Source organism: Oratosquilla oratoria, chromosome 6 (assembly GCF_046742065.1).
Source record: "Oratosquilla oratoria isolate Oo_2021 chromosome 6, ASM4674206v1, whole genome shotgun sequence".
Classification (NCBI taxonomy): Eukaryota; Metazoa; Arthropoda; class Malacostraca; order Stomatopoda; family Squillidae; genus Oratosquilla; species Oratosquilla oratoria.
This window is the reverse complement of record NC_134782.1, coordinates 699,412-723,275: the sequence shown is the minus strand read 5'-3', so window position 1 is coordinate 723,275 and position 23,864 is coordinate 699,412. Positions and strand designations below refer to the sequence as shown.

General features: G+C 40.9%; 1 protein-coding gene across 22 annotated transcripts in view; it reads right to left on the bottom strand.

The window, feature by feature from the left end:
- Positions 1-5,877: 5,877 nt before the first annotated feature.
- The window catches only part of LOC143026233 (tubulin monoglutamylase TTLL4-like), a 44,599-nt gene continuing 26,612 nt past the window's right edge, over positions 5,878-23,864 (bottom strand). For 17 of the 22 annotated variants that reach the window (XM_076186275.1, XM_076186264.1, XM_076186267.1 and 14 more), the window contains 2 exons: positions 18,947-18,990; positions 5,878-6,886 (listed from right to left, as the gene is read on the bottom strand). In XM_076186275.1, coding sequence (XP_076042390.1) covers positions 6,538-6,886; positions 18,947-18,990 — 393 coding nt within the window. In that variant the 3' untranslated portion in view covers positions 5,878-6,537. Of the gene's footprint in view, positions 6,887-11,504; positions 11,707-11,859; positions 11,955-18,946; positions 18,991-23,864 lie in introns of those variants that run through there. The other 5 variants (XR_012966465.1, XR_012966464.1, XM_076186279.1 and 2 more) reach the window with 5 other exon arrangements.

The following is a 23,864-nucleotide window of genomic DNA, read 5'->3' as shown; positions in this document are numbered from 1 at the left end:
GAGAGAATGCCTGTTTAACAGTATATATGTACATTTGAAAAATAAAATAGTAAATAGTCGCAGTGTGTTTTAACTACTCTTTCCCTCATACACATGAAAGGGGGAAATCTGGATGGTTGAACTGGGTGCAAGGGGAAATGACAGAAAAAAGTTTGGGAACCACTTATCTAGACACTATTTTTCATGGAACCAAGAATGGGAAATGAAGTTCAATACCAAATAATGCAAAGTACTGGAAATGGTCAATAGTAGCAAAAGGCCATCCTTAAAATATTCCTTGGGAAGTGAACCCATTACAAAAGCAAAACAGGAGTAAGATTTGGGAGCCTTGATAAAAGACAACCTGTCACCTGATAGACATATCAGCAATATTGTGGGAGAGTCATACGGACTATTGCAGATGGCGTTCCACTGTATGGATGAAAGGATGATGAAAAAAAATCAAAACCCTGATACGTCCAACACTGGAATATGCGTCAGTAGTATGGTTCCCACACAGAGTAAAGGATAACCAAGATCGAGAGAATACAGAGGGCAGTAACCAAAATGGTCCCCAGCCTGGCAAGAAAGCCATATGAGGAAAGACTAAAAGTACTGAGTCTGCCAACTTTGAAAGATCGAGGAGAAAGAGGTGATATGATTAGCGTTCAGGTCACTAAAGGGTATAGATTGCATTGAACTTAACTATGTTGGTTGTCAGACCGGACGACCCTTCACCGCTTTCACTATGCCTCTCCAGATGGTTATATCCTCCGCCAATTCTTTCCAGTCCTCTCTTGGTGCCGCTCTCTCCACGTCCTTCTCTACTCCATCAATCCACCTGTACCTGGGTCTCCCTAAGGGTCGTCTGCCCTGCACTCCTTCCACCACCTTCCTTGGTAGTCTGCCTCCATTCGGACGCAGTGTCCAGCCCACCTTGCTCTTCTTCCCCGTACTTCATCCTGAATGTACGGTTGTCCGGTCTGATCTCTAATTTCCCTGTTATGTATTTGTCCCCATCTCCCTTCTTCTTCATCATATGCTGAGCCGAGGATTCTTCTCAGGATATTATTTTCAAATAATTCCAGTCTCTTCGCCCTTTGTTTTGTCAAGTGTCCGTGTCTTATATCCGTACAGAACTATTGGTTTGATTAAAATGTTATATATTTTTATCTTAGTTCTTCTGCTGGTCTTCATTACAGATGCCAGGACATAGTAACATCTGTTTCCTACAGCTATTCGTTCGTTTATTTCTATGCCCAGTTAATTTTTCTCACTGACAATGGACCCCAGCTACTTGAACTTACCCACTTTCTTCACACTTAGTGATCCAACTTGCTCTTCTCCTGGTGTATAATTGTCATTTCTGCCTAGTTTTATAATATCCGTTTTCTGCTCATTGCATTTTAGGCTCGTCTGTTCTGCTTTTCTCTGGAATACTGTAAATATCTCGTTAATTTCCTCCACAGTCTCGGCCACCACACCTACATCATCGGCGTAAGCGAAGTGGGTTATCTGACCATTGAATAACTTAGCTCCCCCTGGATGGTTGGTAATCTGTCTGGCTGCTTTCTCCAAGGCAAGATTAAATAGTAAAGGTGACAGCATACATCCCTGCATAAGGCCACTGTGTATATTGAAACTTTCTGTCTCTTTCCTTCTAACTCTTACTGTACATCTGCGTCCTATGTAGCACGTTTTGATGAGGGATATTAGTTTAGCTGGAATATTTAGTTCTGCCATTATGTGCCACATTGATGATTTTTGCAAATTATCATATGCTTGTCTGAAATCTACAAATAGCTGATATAGGGTCGTAACAGTGACTAACCACTGCGCCATCTCTTGATACGTCTGAGCTGAGGTTCGAGCCCTTGGCTTCACTTCGTATCAGTTTCTGTATGTCTCCGACGAGCGCATTGTCAGTCTCGTTCGTGATGACGTGGAATTAAAAGTAAAAAATTAATGTGGTTGAAAAAAAAAAAATATATATATATATATCGCAATCGGTTAAGTCACACTTGTCACGTGCTAGCACAGGTTTGAGTCTTTGGCTGTACTCCGTTTCAGTTTCTGCATGTTGGCCTCCTCGAGTCTCGATGTTGATGGCTTAGAATTAAAATACATTGTGGTTGATATATATATATATATATATATATATATATATATATATATATGTATATATATATGTATATGTATATGTATATATACATATATATTTATATATATATATATATATATATATATATATATATATATATATATATACCCAAAAACAAGAGCTAGAAACTTATTTTCAAGAGATGTTGGAGATAATCCTTACTCATAAGAAAACTATTGAACAAATGAACAATATAGTCCTTATTGGAAATTTCAATTGCAGTGAGGTCAACTGGGAGGAGTGGGAAGCAAGTGGCAATGCAGATTCCTGGGGAAATGCCCTCAGTAATGAAGAATACAGTGACCCAGTGGGTAAAGGAAGTGACTCGGGAAAGAGAAGATATCCCCACGAAATTAGACCTGTTGCTTACCAAAGAGACATATATCATTATGCGCTTTGAACTACCTTTGTCCCATAGGAAAAATGGACCATTAACAATTCAATTTCAGCTAGTGAATGAGGAAATAGAGCCAAGGAATGAATCACACAGGCAAGGCAGACTCAGTTTTGGGAAGGCAGATTACTCCGGCTTGAATATGTTCTTTGAAGAAGCAGACTGGGAAGAACTCATGAATACAACGGGAAGAAAGAAGTAATGGGAAAACTTTGACATTTATAATCTGAGAGTAAACAAACATGTACCAAAGATTAGTGGAAAGTAGAAGTAGAAACAAGACTGGTTCAACAAAATGTATGAAATAACAATATTGTGAGACAGTTGTATTCGCCGGCGACGGATACCCATCAGCATCGACGTCGGCGCCTCCGAAGGTCCCCAGGGACCGAACACCTGGCAGTCAACGGTTGCCCTGAGGTCATGCCCCGGCCGTATCGGGTCTCCTGGAATACCTGCAGCCCCCAGCTGTGTTGAGCGTCTCTCAAGGGACAGTTAATGCGAGTGTGGTGTACATGTACCCCACAGACTCGGGTGCGATACTTATTCTGTATCGTCGTCGTTGTACGTGGGTGGACAGGGAGTGACTATAGCATGTAAGAATCTTTGGCCTTTAACCTCACATTACTTATGTGTAGGTTACGACCATATTGCCCATGTACTAATGGTATGTAATCCCGCACAGAAGCACAAATTTCGGCCCTGCCGAGCCATATTCTGTGCGACTGTCCCGGGTGCTACTTTTCGGTATGCACCAGTGGGCACCAGTGTTTATAAACACCCTGGTCCTGTAACCTCGCGGTCAAAGTCGGTTCCTCGGGTCGACTGCTCGATCTAGCTAGGCCGACGCTCGTACTCAACCAGAATAAAGCCAACAAATCAAGCTGAGCTTTGTTCCCTCTCTACACCACCATAGCCCAAGGAACATACTAGTATGTTGCACGAGGGTAATGACCTGATCCCGGTGAATATATGGGGTCACCGGGAGTTCACCACGGACAGACGGCCTCGGGAACCGTGGGAGGAATCTCCCGCCACCTTCCCCGCCGTGACAGACTGCCTCGGGAACTGAAGAAGTTATCTTCATCCATCTCCCACACCGAGATTTCACGGCCGAGGACACAGTCTCCTCCTGCCCCCGCGGCCAGAGCGAGCATATTCACCTGTTCTTAGGCACCCAATTTAATAAATAAAATAACAAAACTTTCCAGAGTTTGCTTTCAGCCAGGCCCACGTCTCCTACGTTCCTGATAAATTGTAGATTTGGAGTTATGATCTACATTGGATGGTTTGATAAGGCAAACGAGGTGAAAGTCCGTTAGTTTTGTTTCACTACTTTAAACAAAAGCAGCATCCGAGGAAGGCTCGGGGTGTTGCCAGATTCTAATTTACACAGGTACAAGTAGGCTTTTGCCACAATACATTATTTTCTTATATCTACAATTTACAATGCATGGACTGAGTTTGGACTCTCAGTATCCATGCACGGGACATATTTACACAAGATTTACAAAAGATAGAGAACATAAGAGAAATGTGGGATAAAGATATAAGATATTGATGCAAGTTGATCTGGTAGGATGGTAACGACGAAAAAGAAGTATCTATTGTTTTCGCAGGTGTTTGGGCGTAGTCCGAAATGCCTGGCTTGTCTGGTTACTGTTCAGATCCAATGACAATGGAGCGTCCCTTGGGAGACAGGTCCGAGCACAATGGAGGGTCCATTGGGAGTCAGATCCGAGCACAATAGAGGGTCCCCTGAGAGTTGTCTGGAGACGGAGTTCCTTCTCACTCTACATACGTGCGTGCGCCCGTGTACACGCTAGAAATCTAGGATTTGACTCTTTCAATTATCTTGCAACAGATGCTTGGCTCGGCCACTTGATTTGCCTCCTCTTCCTCTCTTAATTTCTTTCCAAAACATCTTTTTATTACTTTCAAAATTTTCTGTCATACTCTTACCCCACTTCACGTCTGCTCTCCTCTTTGCCTCCTTTACCTTTTGCTTTACTTCTCTTTTCTTTGTACCTCTTATATGACTCCCTCGTCCTATTTTGTAACCAATCTGTGAAAGTTCGCTTCTTCTCTTCTACAACCTTCTTTGTTTCCTCATCCCACCATTCACTACCCTTCCTTCTATTTCCTCCTGTCTTTCTTGTTCCACACACCGTCCTTGCACACTTTGTGACTCCCTCCTTGAACCATCCCCATTCCTCCTCCACACCTAGCTCTACTCTATCCTTTACTCCCTTCCACTCCTCCTTCAGCTTCTTTTTGTACTCCTTTTCATTTAAAGAGTTCTCTAAGCACCTCCCTACCTTTTGTCCCTTTCCTTTCTCCATCTATCCTCCCCTCTCAACTTACCTTCCACCAAAAAATGATCTGATATTCCCCCACCCTCTCCCCTTAGCACATGTACATCCTTAACTCTTCCTATCATAATCCTATTTACCACTACATAATCCATTAACGCTCTATCTACCACCCTCTCCCATGTGTACTTATGCTTGACTTTCTTCCGATATACTGTATTTGCTATCATCAACTCTCTTTCTAGACACATCTCCACCATCAACTCTCCACTACAATTCTTTCCTGGAACTCCACATTTCCCAACCACTCCATCAATTAGACCATTTCCTACTCTAGCATTAAGGTCTCCCAGTACTATTACATTGATATTTCTCCCTAAATCCTCTATGCACTCATTTAAATCTATCCAAAAGGCCTCCCTTTCTTCTACACTCTTCTCACTACCAGGCCCATATGCACTTACAAAGACCCACATCTCCTTTCCCAGTTTCACCTTCATCCACATTATCCTTGAGGAAACCTCCTTCCACTCCACTACACGTTTACCTATCTCTTCACTTACTAGAATAGCCACCCCTTCCCTCCCTCGCCCTCTCTTCACTCCAGATAACCTCCCACTTACACTCACCCTTCCCTTTCAACTTGGTTTCACTCAAAGCAAACACATCCCTCTTTCTTCTCACATACTACCTATCTCTTCCCTTTTACTCTCATCTGTACCACATCCACGCAAGAACTGGTTCACCAAAAGAGTGGTCAACGAATGGAATAGACTTAATAACAGTGTAGTGAGCGCTGAAACCGTCAGTTTTAAGAAAATGTTATACAACTTTATGGAAGGGGAGGATAGGTGGTAATGGACATGGAACTGCCTAGTGGAGGCCCTATGGTCTCTTGCAGTCACCTTCATTCTTATGATTTATATGAAAAAATCTATGAAATAATCCGACTGTATATGATTTTTGCTGTTTGGCTACAAGATGTATGTACTGCTGTGGGTGATTAAACACTGGAATGTAAAGAAACCCAATTTGTCTTTAAAGGCACTTTTACTAGAGAAATTTTTGTACATCTTAAAAATATAAACTACAGCATAGCTATACTTTTCTGTTAAATAAATTAAAGTTGAAAAAAATTCTATGCTGTATATGGGCCAAAATCAACTTTCAAGTTTTCCCAGCCTACCTTGTAATGACATTAGCAAGGGAATGTCACACCAAACAGTTTACAATAAATAATTGAAATAAAAGTACTATTTAAAGTGGTATTTACAACATATTTTACATATTGAGCACTTGAAAAATGACAAAATTTAACCTTTCATTTTTCCTACAATCTCTAACTTATACGAACCATAAATTCAAATAAAGATTTTAGTGATTGGATAAATTCTCCAATTCAAACTGTCCTGTGTACTTGCACCAAACAGAACTCAACTTTACAACAGAAGGGGCTAATGCCACTAAAACCCAACCATCTATGACTTGAGGACTCTATTCCCTGAGACGTTCATTTCTGGGTTTATATAGGAAGGCAAGAAGGACATTCTAATCTTCCTCTGCACAAACACTGCCAGGGTTATTTAAACACAGTGATTCTGTACACTGGTGCATTTTCACAACACTGCCTCTGATCCGGTCTTCTGTTGGTTAATTTCCTTTGAGCACTACTACAGATGTTTACACTTGAGTTACTGCTCATCCCCCTCATCTTCCCATTCTTCACAATGTTCCTCTTGATCTGACTGTTGGTTCCTCCCTTCCACCACAGCTCTAATACACAATTGGCTGGTCACTACTGCTGGTTTAAGAGGATTCAGTACATGTCGAACTTGGTTCCTCTGCAACCTTCTCTTTACTTGCATGCTCGTCAACAAAGTCCGTCTGTTCATGATGGGAACTGTACTGTTGTTCTTGCTGCTGCAACATTTCATTTCTTGAAGGGCATGGGTTGCATTTTCCACAGTTAACTGCTCTGATTCCTTGTCCAAGCACTGGTCCAACTTGCTTGACTCCTTCTGTTGGAGGGAGGATAGCTGCCTGCAAAACGAAAGCAATCATGTAAGTACATTCCTAGTATATAATTAATGAATGTTTGAAAATGGCAACTGCCAACAGATATGGGAGAGGAAACATGTGAAGACAAAGCCTTTGGGTATTACATTTCACTTACAGAAAAAAAAAAGTAACAATGCAATACACGAGTGAGTGCATGAGTGTATACACACTTTGTATTTGTCATTTCTCTGACTTCATATAAAAATTGAATTTTATAAAACTATTTGATGGGGGAAAAGAATACTGCCACCAAGTATTAACACTCGAGTTGTAAAAGGTGACAAAAATGGGATGGGGGAAAGGACTAGGCATACTTCTCCCTGTAGCCCTAAAGGGGACATTCCTGAAAAGAGCAAAGGCATAAGAGGGTCTGGGAGGAGTTTTCCAACCAGAACCCTAAGATTTGGGTCTTTCAAGGTGTGTGGATGTGGTAAAGATGAGAGTAATAGGGAAGAGATAGTCAGATGTTTGTGAGAAGATGGATGTGTTGGCATTGAATGAAACTATGTTGAAAGGGAGGGGCAAGTTTGAGTTTGGGAGTGTAGCTGGGAGGGTCTCTGGAGTGAAGAGAGGATGAAGGAGATGGGATGACACTAGAGATGAGATAAATGTGTGGAGTGGAAGGTTTCTTCTATGTTAATGTGAATGAAGGTGAAACAAAGGAGATGTGGGTTTTTCTAGGTGCATATGGGCCTGGTAGTGAGAAAAGTGTAGAGGAAAGGGAGGCTTTTTTGATAGATTTAACGCTTAGAAGGTTTATGGAAAATGTCAACATAGTGGTAATGGGAGACCTTAATGCTAGGGTAGGAAATGAACCAAGAGACAGAGTGGTTGGGAAGTGTGGAGTTCCAGGTAAAAATTATTGTGGAGAATTGACGTGTCTAGAGAGCTAATGATAGCAAATAGTGTTTAGGAAGAAAGTAAAGCATAACTACACATGGGCGAGGGTGGTGAATGGGAGGGTGGTAGAAAGGGTTTTAATGGACTACATAGTGGTAACCTGGAGAATAGTAGATTTTTGGATGTACATGTTCTAATGGGAGAGAGTAGGGGAATAGCATTTAATTTTTTGGTGGTAGGTAAGTTGAGAGTGGAGGATTGGTGAAGAAAAGGACAGAAGGTAGGGAGGTGCTAACAGTAAACTGCTTATATGAGAAAGAAAAGGAAAAGGAGTACAAGAAGAAATTGCAAGAAGTGTGGGAGGGAGTGAGGGATAGAATAGAACTAGGAGTAGAGGCTATGGGGGGTGGTTTAAGGAGGGAGTCACAAGGTGTGCAAAGATGGTGTGTGGAACAAGGATAAGAGGAAATAGAAGGAAGAGTAGCGAGTGGGAGGATGAGGAAGAAGGTAGATGAGAAGCAAGCATTCACAGATTGGTTACAAAATAGGATGAGAGAATCATACGAGAGGTAAAAAGAAAAGTAAAGCATAAGATAAAGGAATCAAAGAGTAGGGATATAAAATGGGATAAGAATATGACAGAAAATTTTGAAAGTAATAAAAAGATGTTTTGGAAAGAAATTAAAAAAGAGGAGGCGAAACAAGTAGAAGAAAAGGTAAAATGTGCAGATGGAGAGATGATAATGGAAGAGACAGCAGTACGAGGAAGATGGACAGAGTATTTTAGGGAGTTGTTAAATGTGGAGGATGGGGAGGGAAAGGTAGTTACTGAGGGAAGCACCAAGAAAATGACAAATACGAGTGGGCAAAATTGAGGAGAAATGAGGAAAGATGAAACAAAGGCGTTGTTAAGATGATGAGAGCAGGTAAGGCACCTGGGTTGGATGGGTGTCATGCAGAATGTCTCAAAAGGTGAGGTACAGTGATGGTGGACTGGCTAGTGAGGTTACTTAATGTTTGTTTCCAAGATGGTAGAGTGCTGGAGGACTGGAGGAGTGCCTGTATAGTTCTGCTTTACAAGGAAAAGGGGGACAAATGTGTGTAGTAGTTTCAGAGGGATCAGTTTGTTGAGTATAATTGGAAAGGCTTATGGGAGGGTTTTGACAGAGCATTAGGTGAGGAACAGAGGGAGGAATTGGCGGGGAACAGTGTGTGTTAGGAGGATAGGTAGGGGTTTCATGGATCAGATTTTTGTGGCAAAGCTTATGACAGGGTAGACAGGAAGGCACTGTGGGAGGTATTGCAGATATATGGGATAGGAAGAAAGATATTAAGATAAGTCAGATTTTAATAATAGAGCCTGTGTTAAAATAAAAAATGGAGTGTGTGTGTTTTGAGGTAGAGCTCAAACCACTTGCTCTCTCCATGTGTTATGTTGCCTTGGCTGTTCAATATATACATAGATGGAGTGGCATGAGAGGTAAACATAAGGGTAATGGGTTGGGGATTGGAGATTCTTAACCACTTCCATACGGTGACGCCTACATAGGCGGCATGAGGAGCAAGTGGGTACTCAATGATGCCGACGTTGGCATCTTGATTATATTTATTGTAGTCGTACCTACATAATTTCCATTCTCTTTAAACTGGCTTCGTCAATTTTCTATGGTTATCAAAATACACGGGTGAAAGAGAACGAACGATTGAGCACTGACTTTATTTTTTATAATGCGATTATTATGACGCAACATTGCACGTCGGGCAGCTAATGCTGCCAGATGTGCGATGTGGCACGGAGTGAAGAGGTTAAAGAAAATGGAGAAAAGTGGGAAATAAGACATTTGTTGTTTGCTAACGACACTGCTGGTGGCTGGATCAGAGGAGGGATTATGGAAGTTAGTGACAGAGTTTGGGAAGGTTTGTCAAAGAAGAAAGTTGAAGATAAATGTGGGTAAAAGGTGATGAGCTGTACAAGGGGAGAATGTGGCAGCAAACTGGAAGTGAGTATTAAGGGAGACAGACTGGAGGAAGTTGATAGTTTTAGATACTTGGGTGCAAATGTGGTGGGAAAGGGAGGAGTGAGGTGGAGGTAGAATGTACATTGAGAGAAGCAAGTAAATACCTTGGGGGATTAAAAAGTGTAATAAAAAATAGACATTTGGGGATGGATGCTAAGAGGAGATTGTATGAAGGAGTGATTATGCTGACAGCACTGAATTGGGCAGAAACATTGAACATAAGAGAGGAAGAGAGGAGTTTGAACGTGTTTAAGATGAGGTGCCTGAGAGATTATAGGAGTTACTAGGCTGGATAAAGAAACGAGGTGAAGTGAACAGGGGTGGAAAGAGAGTTAGGTGATAGGGTTCATGAAAGAGTACTGGGATGGTTTGGACACAAGGAAAGAATGAGAGAAGAAAGGTTAGTAAAAGAGGTGTGGAAGGCAGAGGAAGGAGTGAACATGAGGAGGCAACCAAGGATGAGATGGATGGGGTGAAAGGGGCACTGGGAAAGAGGTGAATGTCTGTTGAGGAAGAACAGGAGAAGCCAGAACATAGGGGAGAGTGGAGAATGGTTGTGTATGGATGCTGTGATGCATGGGAGTGGGTGGGGGTTGGGGGTTGAGGGAGTATGTGTGAATAATGATTTGATGCAGCCTGAAGGGATTTCTCCCTGCCTTCTCTTTTTCTGCATATGGGGACTGTGAGGGGGGTTGCTGATTAAATGAAGCAGCCTTGCTGTGGATGTGCTGTGTCTTGCTACACTGCTTCTGCCCCAGGGCAGTGGGTGAGATGCAGGGATGAATGTTCATCCAGAAGACAAGATAAGAGGGGGTGGGAGGGAGGGGGGTGAATGGGAGTGGAGTGTGTGGGAATAGAAGGGGTAGGAGTGGATTTTATGCCCCCCCCCCCACCTTTTTTTCCCTTGTAAGGGGGAAATAGCCTTTGGCATATGTATGTACAAAAATATTAACAATATTTTAAGACAGGAGGGATGATGGGTTTTGCATGGGTACTTTGACAACGCCACCCAATTTATAAGGGGTGGGAGGACTTAAGGGTTGTATGAATGTATATTTTTTCTCCATATATTTTGTAAATCATATGGGGTATATATTTCTCACTCACATATCACCATTACAACCTGCAATGGTAATGTCTTAAACAAGGGCATACATTGCTCAAGAGAAACCAAATTGGGTCAACAGAGTATTAGCTCCCACCCCAACTTGTACAGTGTAGGAGAACTTTTGGGTTGTACATACATACATACATATACCAAGGCTTTTTCCCCCTTACAAGGGAGGTAGCCAAAAAGGAAAAGGCATAAAATCATTTCCACCCATTCCATCCCTGAATATACTCCACACCCCTCCACCCTCTCTCTTATCTTAGCAACTCCTGGATGACGGGTCATCCCTGCACCTTGTCCACTGCCCTGGGTCAGAAGCAGTGTTGCCAGACACAGCACATCCACAGCAAGGCCGCTTCATTAAATCGGCAACCCCCCTCTCCATCCCCCCATGCATAAAAGGAGAAGACGGGGAGAAATCCCTTCGGGCTGTGTCAAATTTTGCTCACACATACTACCTCACCCCCCATCTGGGGTATTGGCTGCTTGTTATTGTGGCAAAGTAGCATGCAGTTGATACTTAAGGGTCTATATGGGGCACCCCTACGGACCAGAGCCACACATCCTTTTGTCTATGATAGAGGAAAACTCTTCATAGAGGAATGATGACACTTTTATACTACAACAGTACCTCCGTTATGCTGTCCCCCAACCCCTTGCTGCTGTCCTGTACCATTTCTCTGAGTATTCATTTTCTGCTGTGGGGGAATTCCCTGTGGTGGGGAAAAGAATACTGCCACCAAGTATTTCCACTTGGATTGTAAGAGGCGAGAAGAAAGGGACGGGGAGTGGGACTAGGCATCCTTCTCCTTGTAGCCCCACAGGGGACATTCCTAAACGAAAAAGTAAAGGCATAAGAGGGTCTGGGAGTTGGGTTGTATAAAAGTATATTTTTTCTCCATACATTTTGTAAATTATAAGGGGTATATATTTCTCACTCACATATCACTATTACATACAGCAATGGTAAGGTTACAATGTCTTACATTGCTCGTGAGAAACCAAATTGTGTTTGCAGAGTATTTGTTGGAACAAAAATATCAAAGAACACCAGAAGATTCTTGGGTGGTTTATGATCCAACTGAAGGGTAAGATATATTTTTTAAAAGAACAAGTTAACATGTAAGTACACAAGCATTCTAATATTAAACCAGGTAACTGGTTAATCCTAGCAACTGTCTTTTATCCCTGTCCTTGATGACTGATTGTCAGTCTCAAGGGGTTATTCCTGAAAATGCTCAGTATTGAGGGCATATATTGTTTGTAAAATAACTAATACTGGATTGACACTAGTCATCATTGCTTTTACTTCTTTTCATCTCTAATGTTGGCCTTTGTCCTTCTGTGTGATTGAAAGGCATTCCTCAATAAACTAGCCACATATTCCTGCTCAGTCCAGGAAGGGATACACTTGAGAGGTGCAAGTAATGATTATGGAAAATATGTCACCAGAAACATGCATCAAAAGGATCAAAAGGATGAAGAAAAAAAAAAAGAAAAAAAAAGAGAAAAAAAAAAAAAAAAAAAATGAAGAACACAAGTAAACAAAATTATCAAACACCTGATTTGCTAGTCATGTGGTCACCACACAAAAATATAAAGAAAACAATACAGAGAACAGCCACTTAGATTATTCCAAATCTTGCTGATAAATCTACTGTACAGGAAAAGAAACTGAATATTCTGGGCCTGCCAATGTTAGGTAATAAAAAAAGGGGGCGATATTTAAAATACTAGGCATCATAATTGATATATAACCTTCACCCCACACCTCAATTGTCATACATACTTAGAACAATGCTATGCAGAGGATTTGGGCAGCATTAAAAGACCATCGGTGTATACAAACAACTCATAAGAACTAGAAGTAACAATGCATCTACAGCATGGTACCCAACAATTAAGAAAATTACACCCTAAAAACAACACAAACTAAAGTGTTAAGAATAACAACTGACAGCACAAATAATATAATCTACACTCAGAAACCAAAATCCTTCCCATACAAAAAACAAACAAACACAATGTTCTGTGCTAGAGCCCTCAAACCCTCCCACATCCAACACCATATCACACACTGCACACCGAATACAAAAACAACCCTAGCAAAGACAATTGTGGAATCTGCACATGTACATAAAAGCAATGCAACTGAGTTAGATAATGACAGCACAGCCAAGTCAAATGAAAGGAACATTTAGAAAATAACAAACAGAACTAATGGAAGATGATTCGTGAAGAATAACAAGTCATACGAAAGGCTACTAGTGACAAAAGGAAAGAAAGTGGAAAAAAGTGGAAAAAGAATGTAATGCAACAAGATAGCACTAGTGAGACTTGTTGAACCTTGTGGGTGTAACGACACTAACATCCGGGGTCATTAACCATTCCAGTATGAGTCCAATTTTCACGCACAGCATCTGCTGCCATATGCATGATTCATCACACTAGCATTATAAAATATAAAGTCACTGCTATATTACTCATTCTCTTTTACTCTGAGTGATAATAAACACAGAAAACATGATCAAAGCCGTTCACAGAATCCTGGGGTAACTCATATACAACTACAAAAAAATATATATTCAAGACATCGACGCCGGCATCCTCGTGTAACAACTCATGGCTACCCAAGCATCATCATACCAAAGTGGTCAAATATTATGTAGCATAATATTTACTCGCCCCCCCCCACCACCATCCTTGTCACATCTTGTAACAACCACACATCCCTAAAAATATGCAAACCAGTCCACATATCACCCTCTAATTCCTCTTGCATCTAGTGCCTTCATCCCACCCACCCACCTTTTACTTGGCCTTTCCCTACATCCACTTCTGCTCTCCATGCCCTTTTGCTAGACTTCTCCTCTTCAAGTGCCCAAACCATCTCGTTGCACTTTGATCTACCCTGTTCCACCTCACCTTCACATTTTTTCACTCTCCATCTTTGTTTGGCTCTCCCTTGTGCCTTCTTTAACTCCACTCCATATAAAGTACATATGTGGGCACACTTTCTCATACAATCTTTTCTATGCAATCACCACCAGCTACCCATTTCTCAAAACCATTTTCATTCTTTTCAAACACTATTTGCTTCCCTTATCCTATATTCAACTCCACTCCTACATCTGATGGCCTTTCACCCTTTAAACTCACCTCTAATCCACCACTTTCACATTTGAATGACATTTACTCTCAGCATTACACTCTAAACATGCACTCTCAAACTATATCATCAATTGCTTTAGTCTCCTCCAATTCAGCTACAAGTATGTTTCCCACAAACAACTGGCTCACTTCCCATTTCCATTTATTTCTTTTTACCAACCTCAAGGCCCTGCCTAGTACCCTTACATTTACCTCCTTCACAACCCCATCTATACCCATGCTGAACAACCATGTACATAACCATGGCACAGCCCATCCTTCATACCTCAACACAGTCTTTCCATTCCCAACCCTTACACAAACTCTACTATTCATGTAAAAAATTGACCCCTCTCAACAGACATCCCTTATCCCATAAATCCACAACACACTCCATAATACCTTCTGCCTATTATATGCCTTCTCCAAATCCATGAAAGCCCAAGGCACCCTTACACTTCCCAAAAATTTTTGCACAGTATTATGGTAAAAAAAAAAAAATAATAATAATAAAAAAAAAAAAAAAAAAAAAAAAAAAAAAAAAAATACAAAATAAATAAAATAAAATAAATATACTCCTCTTCCTCCTATATCCACACTACTCTTCCCTGGTTACACTCTTTATTCTTGTCCTAATTGTTTAAATTAACACCCATTGTACCTTGCCAACTACACTTAGTACACTTATTCATATAAAACTATTGCATTAATACTTATCCCCTTTTCCTTTATAAAGAGCAACTATACAAGCACTCCTCCAACCCACTGGTTCACTTCCTTCCCCAATATGCACATTCCACTACTGCTGCTCTTCCCTTGATTAGAAACCACAAGATAACCATCCAATCCAGACACCTTAGCAGCTTTCATCTCTTTCAATGTCTTTTCTTGTGCCCCCATCATTCTCCTCTCCCATTACTTTCCTTGTATTTCACACTGCCTCTCTCAGAGCCTTCCTTCTTCCTAAATTTTGACAACCCATTGAAATACACTATCCATCTTATCTTCCCCTTACTCTTTTACTTCTATTAGTGGAGGACAAAAGATCACGATGGGAAATAATGATAGTGGAGAACAAAATATCACGATAGGATGTAATGATAATGGAGGAGAAAATATCACGGTAGGATATAATGTCAGTGAAGAACAAAATATAATTTTAGGAAGAGATACCGGACAGAATGTCAATGAAGGCCAAAATATCAAGATAGGATGTAATGACAGTGGAAGACAAAAGATCACGATGGGATGTAATTATAGTGGAGGAAAAAATATCACGGTAGGATATAATGTCACTGGAGGACAAAATATAATTTTAGAAAGGGATGCCGGACATAATGTCACTGATGACCGTAATCGACCAGATGTCCGTGATGGGGGAAATGTTAATTTTGATAGGAGAAATGTTAATGAGGCATTGAATGTCAATGAAGGACCAAATAATAATAATATAGAGCAAGGCATAAATAAAAAACAAAATGATAATATAAGACATGATATTGAAACTCAAAATGTGTCAAAAAGAAATAATCAGGAGTTTCTTAAAACTATGTACTTTAATGCTCGTAGTATTAGGAACAAATTTCAAGAAATACAGGCGTATGTCAAAAGCGAAAATCTCGATATGATAGGAATAACTGAGACATGGTTAAATGGTACAGAGTTCGAAGCTGAATTTAATATTGCGGGATTTAAACACTTTCATCAGGATAGAAACCACAAGAAAGGTGGGGGTGTTCTGTAGATCAGATGTGGGAAATATTTCAAAATACGCTCACTGATGAGTTCTTGGGCCACTTCAAAGATCTCGGCGTGATTGATTGCGCGATCTTTTGATTTCAAAAGTCCATCACTCATTAACAAGCTATATAAATCGTTAGTTCGTCCACATTTGGAATATGCTGTTTCCGTATGGTCACCGAATCTCATTAAAGACATTGACAGACTGGAAAAAGTACAACGGCGAGCTTTAAGATTTTAAAGGGAATTGACAACATCAAAAGTGACCAAATTTTCACATTGAATGAGAATCAGACAAGAAACAATGGTCTCAAACTGTCCGGAAATAGATTCAATTTGGAAGTAGGTAGAAACAACTTTGCCAACCGTGTAGTTAATGAATGGAATAAACTTCCTGCACAGGTAGTGCAATGTAGTTCAGTTCGAAGCTTTAAGAATCATTTAGATAAATACCTAAGTAAGATGCTGTAATTATTATAATTTATGTTATATTATTTGTTTTTGTTTTGTTATAATTTGTCTGTCTGATTTTCATTTATTATTAGTTATATGTCAATTTATTATAATTTACTATTTACCTGTTTGTTTGTTATTCAACTATACCAATGCATTTATTTATGTATTTTAATTGTTATTTACATTGTTATAGTTTTAATTTATTATTAATATGATTTTTTTTTTTTTTTTTTTTTTTTGCATCCGACCTAGATATGGATCAAAAGGTCTCCTGTCGGCATGCTTTGCCTTTGTAATCCTTTGTAATCTGTCCACCTGCCCCCTTATCTTCTCTGTACTTGCTTCCCCTCGCCTTTCCCTTCCTTCCAAAAGGAATTTCATCTTTCCAAAAGTCTCTATAAAACTCCTATCACACTTACATCTGCTCTTCTTTAGGCCTTCCCCTTCTTTTCTGACACCATCTTCACTTATTCATCCCACCATTCACAGCTTCTCCTGTTCCCTCCCATCTTCATCCCATATGCTGCCTTTGCACCACTTTAGCACCTCTTTGAAACATACCCATATTTCCACTACTCGTTTCTCTGTTATCTTTCAGTACCTTTCCTGTATACTACAATTAGGTCAACCAATCAATGCTCCAATTTTATGCTCCAAGTTTCACTAATTGGAAAACCCACATCCCCAGAATGCTTGGCAATGGTCCTCAGTACCTCCCACAGATCCCTCTAGGTAGAATCTATGGACTGCTCTCTGTTGTATCAGTGTGGGACTGTTTCTATATCACCAAATCAAGTGGCAGAGAGAGAAGTCATTGGCTGTCAGCTGTCCATGTGCGTAAAAGTGCAAGAAATACAACTGAAGTTATAAGAGAAATTTTGGGCCCAGTCCAGAGACTGAGTGCCAGTCCTGAGGGGCTGCACTTCCTGATGAAGGCAAGGGGATTGTTGGACTTTGAAAATAGGCAGCTTTGCTGTCTATCTTGCAGGACCACCACATGCAGGTACCTGTCATCAGTCATCATAACAATTAGGTAAACATACACAGACATGCATAAGTGCATACACTTGTGAACGAGAACACACATACACACACGTGAATTCAAATCTAAATACAATAATTGGAAATCAAGCATATATACTAGGTTGGAACTGTCCATGAATTTGAGGTTAGGTATGATCAATTAGAGAGTAGGGGACACGACCAAACAAGTGTTGCTCCTTTCCTGTATACTACAATTTGGTAAATAAATACATACACACACATCAGCAATAACTGGCTTTTCTACCTCTGGGGTCAATACTGCACAGAAGAGGCAATCATAAACTTAGATAATTGCAGAAAGAGTAGTAAAATGAGACAGAATTTGAAGTGATCATGATTCTTTTTGGACCAAGCCTCAATAATGAAAAAATACTGCATGGCTCTGGTCCATAAGGATGTCACTAAAGACCCTAAAATAACAATTATATAAGACATATACAAACAGGGTTGAAGGGGGATGGGGAGAGATGAGAGAGGGAAAGACTGGGAGAAGGGAAGGGAGAGAGGAGGAAGAGGAAAGAGGTGAGGGGAAGGAGAGAAAAGAGGGAAGGGAAAACAGTACAAGTTTATAATAATTATTGTTGACAAGTCTCTAAGACTGGAAACTCACCACCCCACAGTGACTTAACAGTTCTTGGCCCTCCTACACATTTCTCCAAGAGGAAACACTGAATTATTATGTTGTATTAATGTGGGAATTTATGTCACTGCTTTATACGAGTGGAAATGGTCAAGTTGCTGTCAGCTCTTCTTTAAGTGAAAAGGTGGAGGAAATGTCTTAGTTAATACCGAGATCTTGGACCCAGTCCAGCAACTACCACTTGTGGGGAGTTGTTGTTGGTCAAGGCAGAGAGGAAGGGGAGATATTATTGTTACCTTCAGTTCCACAGACTTGAAGTCCCATAGTGGCTGGAAACAGTCTCTGGGCCCTCATTTGTATTTCTCTGAGAAGAAATGCTGAACAGTTGTCTGTATGGTATCAATTACGGGTTTCTTTCTGTCACTGGCTGACTGCAGTAGAAGGGTTGCCAATTGTCAGTTCTTCTTGTATGTAGAGGGGTGTGGTGTAGTGATATAAAGGGCTAGCATTGGACAAGCAGGGCGCCGCAGTGTCATAGTGTGCCCCAACCACCAGTGACATACTTTCAATACAAAGACTCTTAGTCACGGCTGACAAAGCCTCATTCATATGGCCACAAGGCCTCATTCATATGTGTATGGGGCATGGCCTCTCTTGCTCTGTGCAGCAAGCTCTCAACCCAGTCTAGAATTGTCCATCATACTGAGCACAAGTAACATTCTATGTACACTTGATGCCACAATAAAACAGATTCAATGTCCCCCAAAGTGTTTCTGTTGCACACACAACATGGGGAGGAAATACAGTGAACCTCTAGACTGAGGTGTGGGTATTAATGGCTCTGAAGATGGATGGCAGAGAGAAGATTCTTTCAGACACCCACCTAGCAAGATTATCACTTGCATGTACATGGCATTGGTTTCGTATGGAAAGGAAGAGGTGAAGAGAAGAGGAGGGGAAGGAAAGAGAAGGGGGAAGGGAAAGAGGGGGGACAGTTTACAATTTTTAAACAATCCTAGTATAGTATGATCACAAACTTGATCTAATCTCCGATGGTACAAGAGATAAGGATCAAGGTTGCAGCTTGCATGGGTAGCACCTACCTGGCAGCAGACTTGGAGCTGCCCACCACACTTGACCCACAAGTCTGCAATGTAACAACCAAACAAAATCAGCCCTGATGCTTGAAGCAAGACCAGTAAATGTCAGTGCATATTAAAGGTTCTTGAAAACTTTTTATGTTACACACTCGTCTACACAAGCTGACCAAGTTTAAAAAACTTCTTGGTTCTCAGAGTTCTTGGAAATTTTACATCTCTTTGAAAAAGAATGCACAACAATATAAAACTACAATTGTGGTTGTCTTGGCTATCAAAAATATATTAACAACCTTTTACTTCAAAGGGTGATATTAAAGAAATCTTAGTGACAGTTTGTAGCATATAAAAATAGTTTAGGGGTCAATACAATTATCACACATCTAAGTTATGCTGGTGTGGTTAGTCAAGCTGTAAGAGCAAACTATTCCACTTAATCCAAACAGCATCAACACTACTCCTTTTAGTTCAGTGAAACTTCTGCCAAGCTCAAGTAAGGCAGTTCTGTTTGTGTACATCTTTCCACATCATTCCTAGCAGGTTAGTTATGAGTGTGTCAACTTTATCAAGGGCATGTGTTTTCCTTGGCTGAAACTTTGCAAGTAGTATACATACAAGTCCTGTAGATGATTATTTTACTTCTGTGACAAGTCATGTTGAAGTATTGTAACATCCTATGACAGGTCATCACAACAAAATAACCCATACATACATACATACACACACACCAAAGGGCCCCCTTTATAAGGAAATTGGCTGGTCAAGTTATGTGACCATGCCTTGCTCATCCCACAACACATTTTTCCCTTTCTTCTAACCTCTTCATAGATGAAGATCCATCCCTGTCCCCTACCCAATGACCTGGTCAGATGCAATGCGGCAAGATGCACCACCTTCACACTAGGGCCTGACAGACAACACTAGCATACCCACCACTACTTCATTAAAGGGACCCTCCCCACCCCATCCATTCATGAGTAAGGAGGAATGCGAAAACCTACCCTCATATGACTGCTGAACTAACACACTTGCAGCTTTTCATTCAATTACTTCACAATCAAAACTAACCAAGACCTTAAAAATAGGTAGTAATACAATTCCTGGCATTCAATTCACATAAATTATATTACCAAAACCTATACCTACCTACCTACACACACACACAATTTATATCTATACACCAAAGGCTTTTTCCCCTTTATAAGGAAGGTAGCCAAGTCAAGGGCAGACCCCCACTCTTAACCATTCCACTCCCATCCATCAACCTTGTTTCCCTCTCATCTTAGCTCCTTGTGGATGAAGGGTCATCCCAGTCTCCTGACCACAGACCAGGTCTGTGGCAATACAGCAAGGCCACTTCACTTACACAGCAACCACCCTCTCTCCATTTCCTTGTGGAAATTAAAGATGGAGAGAAACTTTGGGCTGCATCAAAATATCATCCACACACAACTGCTTCCCATTCCCCTAATCCATGCTCTCTCCCTTCATTGCTTAACATAGAAAAGTGAAGAGAGAAAACATTATCCACACAGCCAACTCACCCACTCCCATCCACCACTCATTTCCCTCTTATCTCAGCTCCTCATGGATGATGGGTCATTCCTGTCTCCTGATTGCCCAAGTCAGAAGCAACGCAGCAAGACACAGAACATCCACAGTAAGGTCACTTCACTTAACAGTGGCCCCTCCCACTCTGTCACTTTATGCAGATAATAAAAGACAGATAGAAAATCCCTTCAGGCTGTGTCAAAATATCATCTATACACAACCATTCTCCATTTACCCATATCCCTTACCTTCTCCCTTCTCTGCTTAACAGACATTCCTCTCCTATTCAAAGCCCATACCCACACACAGAATGAGATATGAAGTGAGGAGGAGAGTTGGGGGTGGAAACGGAGTTGAGAGATATAGTTAATGAATGAGTATTGGGATGGTTTGGACACATGGAAAGAATGAGTGAAGAGGTGAGGAAGGCAGAGGTGGAAGGCACATGAGGGGGGCAAACAAGGATGAGATTGAATAAAAGGGGCATTAGGAGAGGAGAATGTCTGTTGAGGAAAGGAGAAGACATAAGATAGGGGTGAGTGGAAAATGGTTGTGTGTGGATAACACTGTAATGCATGGAAGGGAGTGGGTGGGGGATGGGGGGTGAGCCTGAAGGTATTTCTCCCCATCTTTTTTTGTGCATGAGGGAATGGAGAGGGGGGGGTCACCAATTACATGAAGCAGCCTTGCTGTGTCTTGCTACATTGCTTCTGACCCAGAGCAGTGGCCGAGATGCAGGGATGACCTGTCATCTAGTAGGATCCAAGATAAGAGGAAGGAAAGGGGGTGAATGGGAGTGGAGCATGTGGGCATGAAATGGGTGGGAGTGGATTTTATGCCTTTGTTTTTGGCTACCTCCCTTGTATGGGAGGAAAAAGCCATTGGTATGTGTGTATGTGTGTGTATCTACCACCTCGTGTGAAAAATAGAGATGGAGAGAAATCCCTTCAAGCTGCATAAAAATACCATCCACAGACAACTACTCACCACTCGCCCCCCTCCTCCCCACCCTCTCCCTTCCTTGCTCAATAGACACAGGAAAGAAAGATGGGGAGAAAATCCCTTTGGGCTAAATCATATCATTCATACACAGCTATTCTCCATTCACCCCTATCCCCTACCTTCTCCCTTCCTTGCTCAATATATATATATATATATATATATATATATAAAAGAGGGGGGGGAATCCTCAGGCTGCATCGAAATATCATCTATTCTCCACTCACCCCTATCCCCTCCCTTCTCCTTTCCTTGCTCAACAGACATTCCCCTCTTGCCCAATGCCCTTTTCATCCCATCCATCTCATTCTCGGTTGTCCCCTAAAGTTCACTCCATCCACCTCTGTCTTCCACAATTCTTTTGCTAATCTTTCCTCTCTCATTATTTCTGTGTCCAAACCATCTCAATTTTTCATTAGTCCTATCTGCCAGCTCCCTTGTGCATGTGTGTGTGTGTGTATGTATATATATATATATATATATATATATATAATGAATGAATGAAAGGATGTAATCTGAAAGGTTGTTTTCATATCTCCTCCTCAAGTGACTTGTGGGTTAATCTGGTGGTTGTTGCCAGTTACCTGGGAGGTGCAAGTCTCTTCCAAGAGAAACCTTGGACAACAGATTGATTGATCCGATTAATAAATTACCTGCAGTGGATGCAGAGGTAAGGGCAGGGTGCCCATATAATGTAATAGTCAGGAAAAACCAGCTCTGGTTATTAGACCTATTGAATTGTCATTGACTCAAGCAGTGTGGCAGGAACAGGTATGACTCTTCACCCATGAGGTGCCAAAATGGGAGGGATGTTGTTAAATGGGTTCCTGATTGTGTACAAGGTTTGTGTTTTGACTCACCTACCACCCTTAAAAGGTGCTCATAGGATCCTGTCTCTGCTTTCCCAACAGTCAATTCTGGCTTTTAACTATCCCATTTTACTTGACTTAATCATTCCTTCATCCAAACTATTCCATGTATCTATTATTCTGCACAGAAAAATGTTCTTCAAACATCTACATTTTCTAATTTCATCTTTGTGCTTCTGAATTAGTGATAAAATAACAAGACCCAAAGGAATTTCTCCTTTTCTCTAATTATTCCTCAGTGGACAAAGAGGGAGGGTTGCTATGTAACGAAGAAGTGGGAGTGAACCAGCTTCAGCTGTTGGGCCCTACTGTGGAATTGCTGTCTTGCTGTAGTTTCTGACCAGTGCAGTTGATGGAGGACAGAGTTGACCCTTCATCCACATGAAGCTCAGATAAAAGAGAAAACAAATGGGTGTGGGATGGGGGAAGGGTGGAGATGTGGTTTGGTTGGCCACCCCCTGGTAGGAAGAGTACTTTCGGTATGGATATAGATCATCCTGCTTGTTTCTGCCATCAACAACCAATTCACTATTTCCATCTTCTGTTCCTATAGGTTAGAAGTTTGCAGATTTACTTACCTTCTAAATTATCAACATATCTTATCTCTTTTCATTATACTCATTGTACACTTTCTTTAAACATAATACTTTATAGTGTCCAAGATGAGGACCTCTTATTTCCCTTTCAACCCCAATTCTTCACCTAGCTGACTAACTCCGTAGAACTGGGTTGTGGCCCTTTTCTCTTCAACTGCTGACACAGGTGTACATATGCATAAATGTGTGCGAGAGTGTGTGTGTGTGTGTGTGTGTGTGTGTTTGTGTGCATGCACATGTGTTTACCTAGTTATATTCTAAAGGAAGGGGAGCTATGTTTGTGGTGTCCTGATCTAGTTTGCTTTTAAATTCGTGCATGGTTTTTCCACGCTATTGTTTTGTCCAGTTTGTTCCAGATAACTACTCTGTGTGGAAAACTTTTTTTACATCTCTTCTACAACTATCCTTTTTTATTTTTTTTTCATGTCCTCTTGCGTTTCTCTTGTCCCAATTTAGTACGTTTTCTCTATATATTCATGATTCTGTAGATGGTCAGTAGGTCACCTCTCTCTGTTCCAAAGTCTGTAATTTCAATTTAGCCAGTCTCTCCTCATAATAACAGGTCTGAAAGTGCTGGGGCCATTTTTATGGTTGCTCTCTGGATTCTTTCAATTTTCTTCATATCATCTTTGGTACTGGGTGACCATAGTGTCACAGCATACTCCAGTCTAGGCCTTATTAGTGTGACTAATATTTTTCAAACCATTTCTTCATCTAAATAGGTAAAAACAACTTTTCTTGATCTCAGGAAGTCATAGGATTCTCCGACAATTTTGTTTATTTGTTTATCAGGGGACAAGTCATTTGAGACAATGATTCCCAGAATTTTTTCAGATCCCACTTTCTTTATTTTCTTTGTTCCAATTGTATATATATTTTTTCTTACCCATTTCTTAACTCCGTTATGTT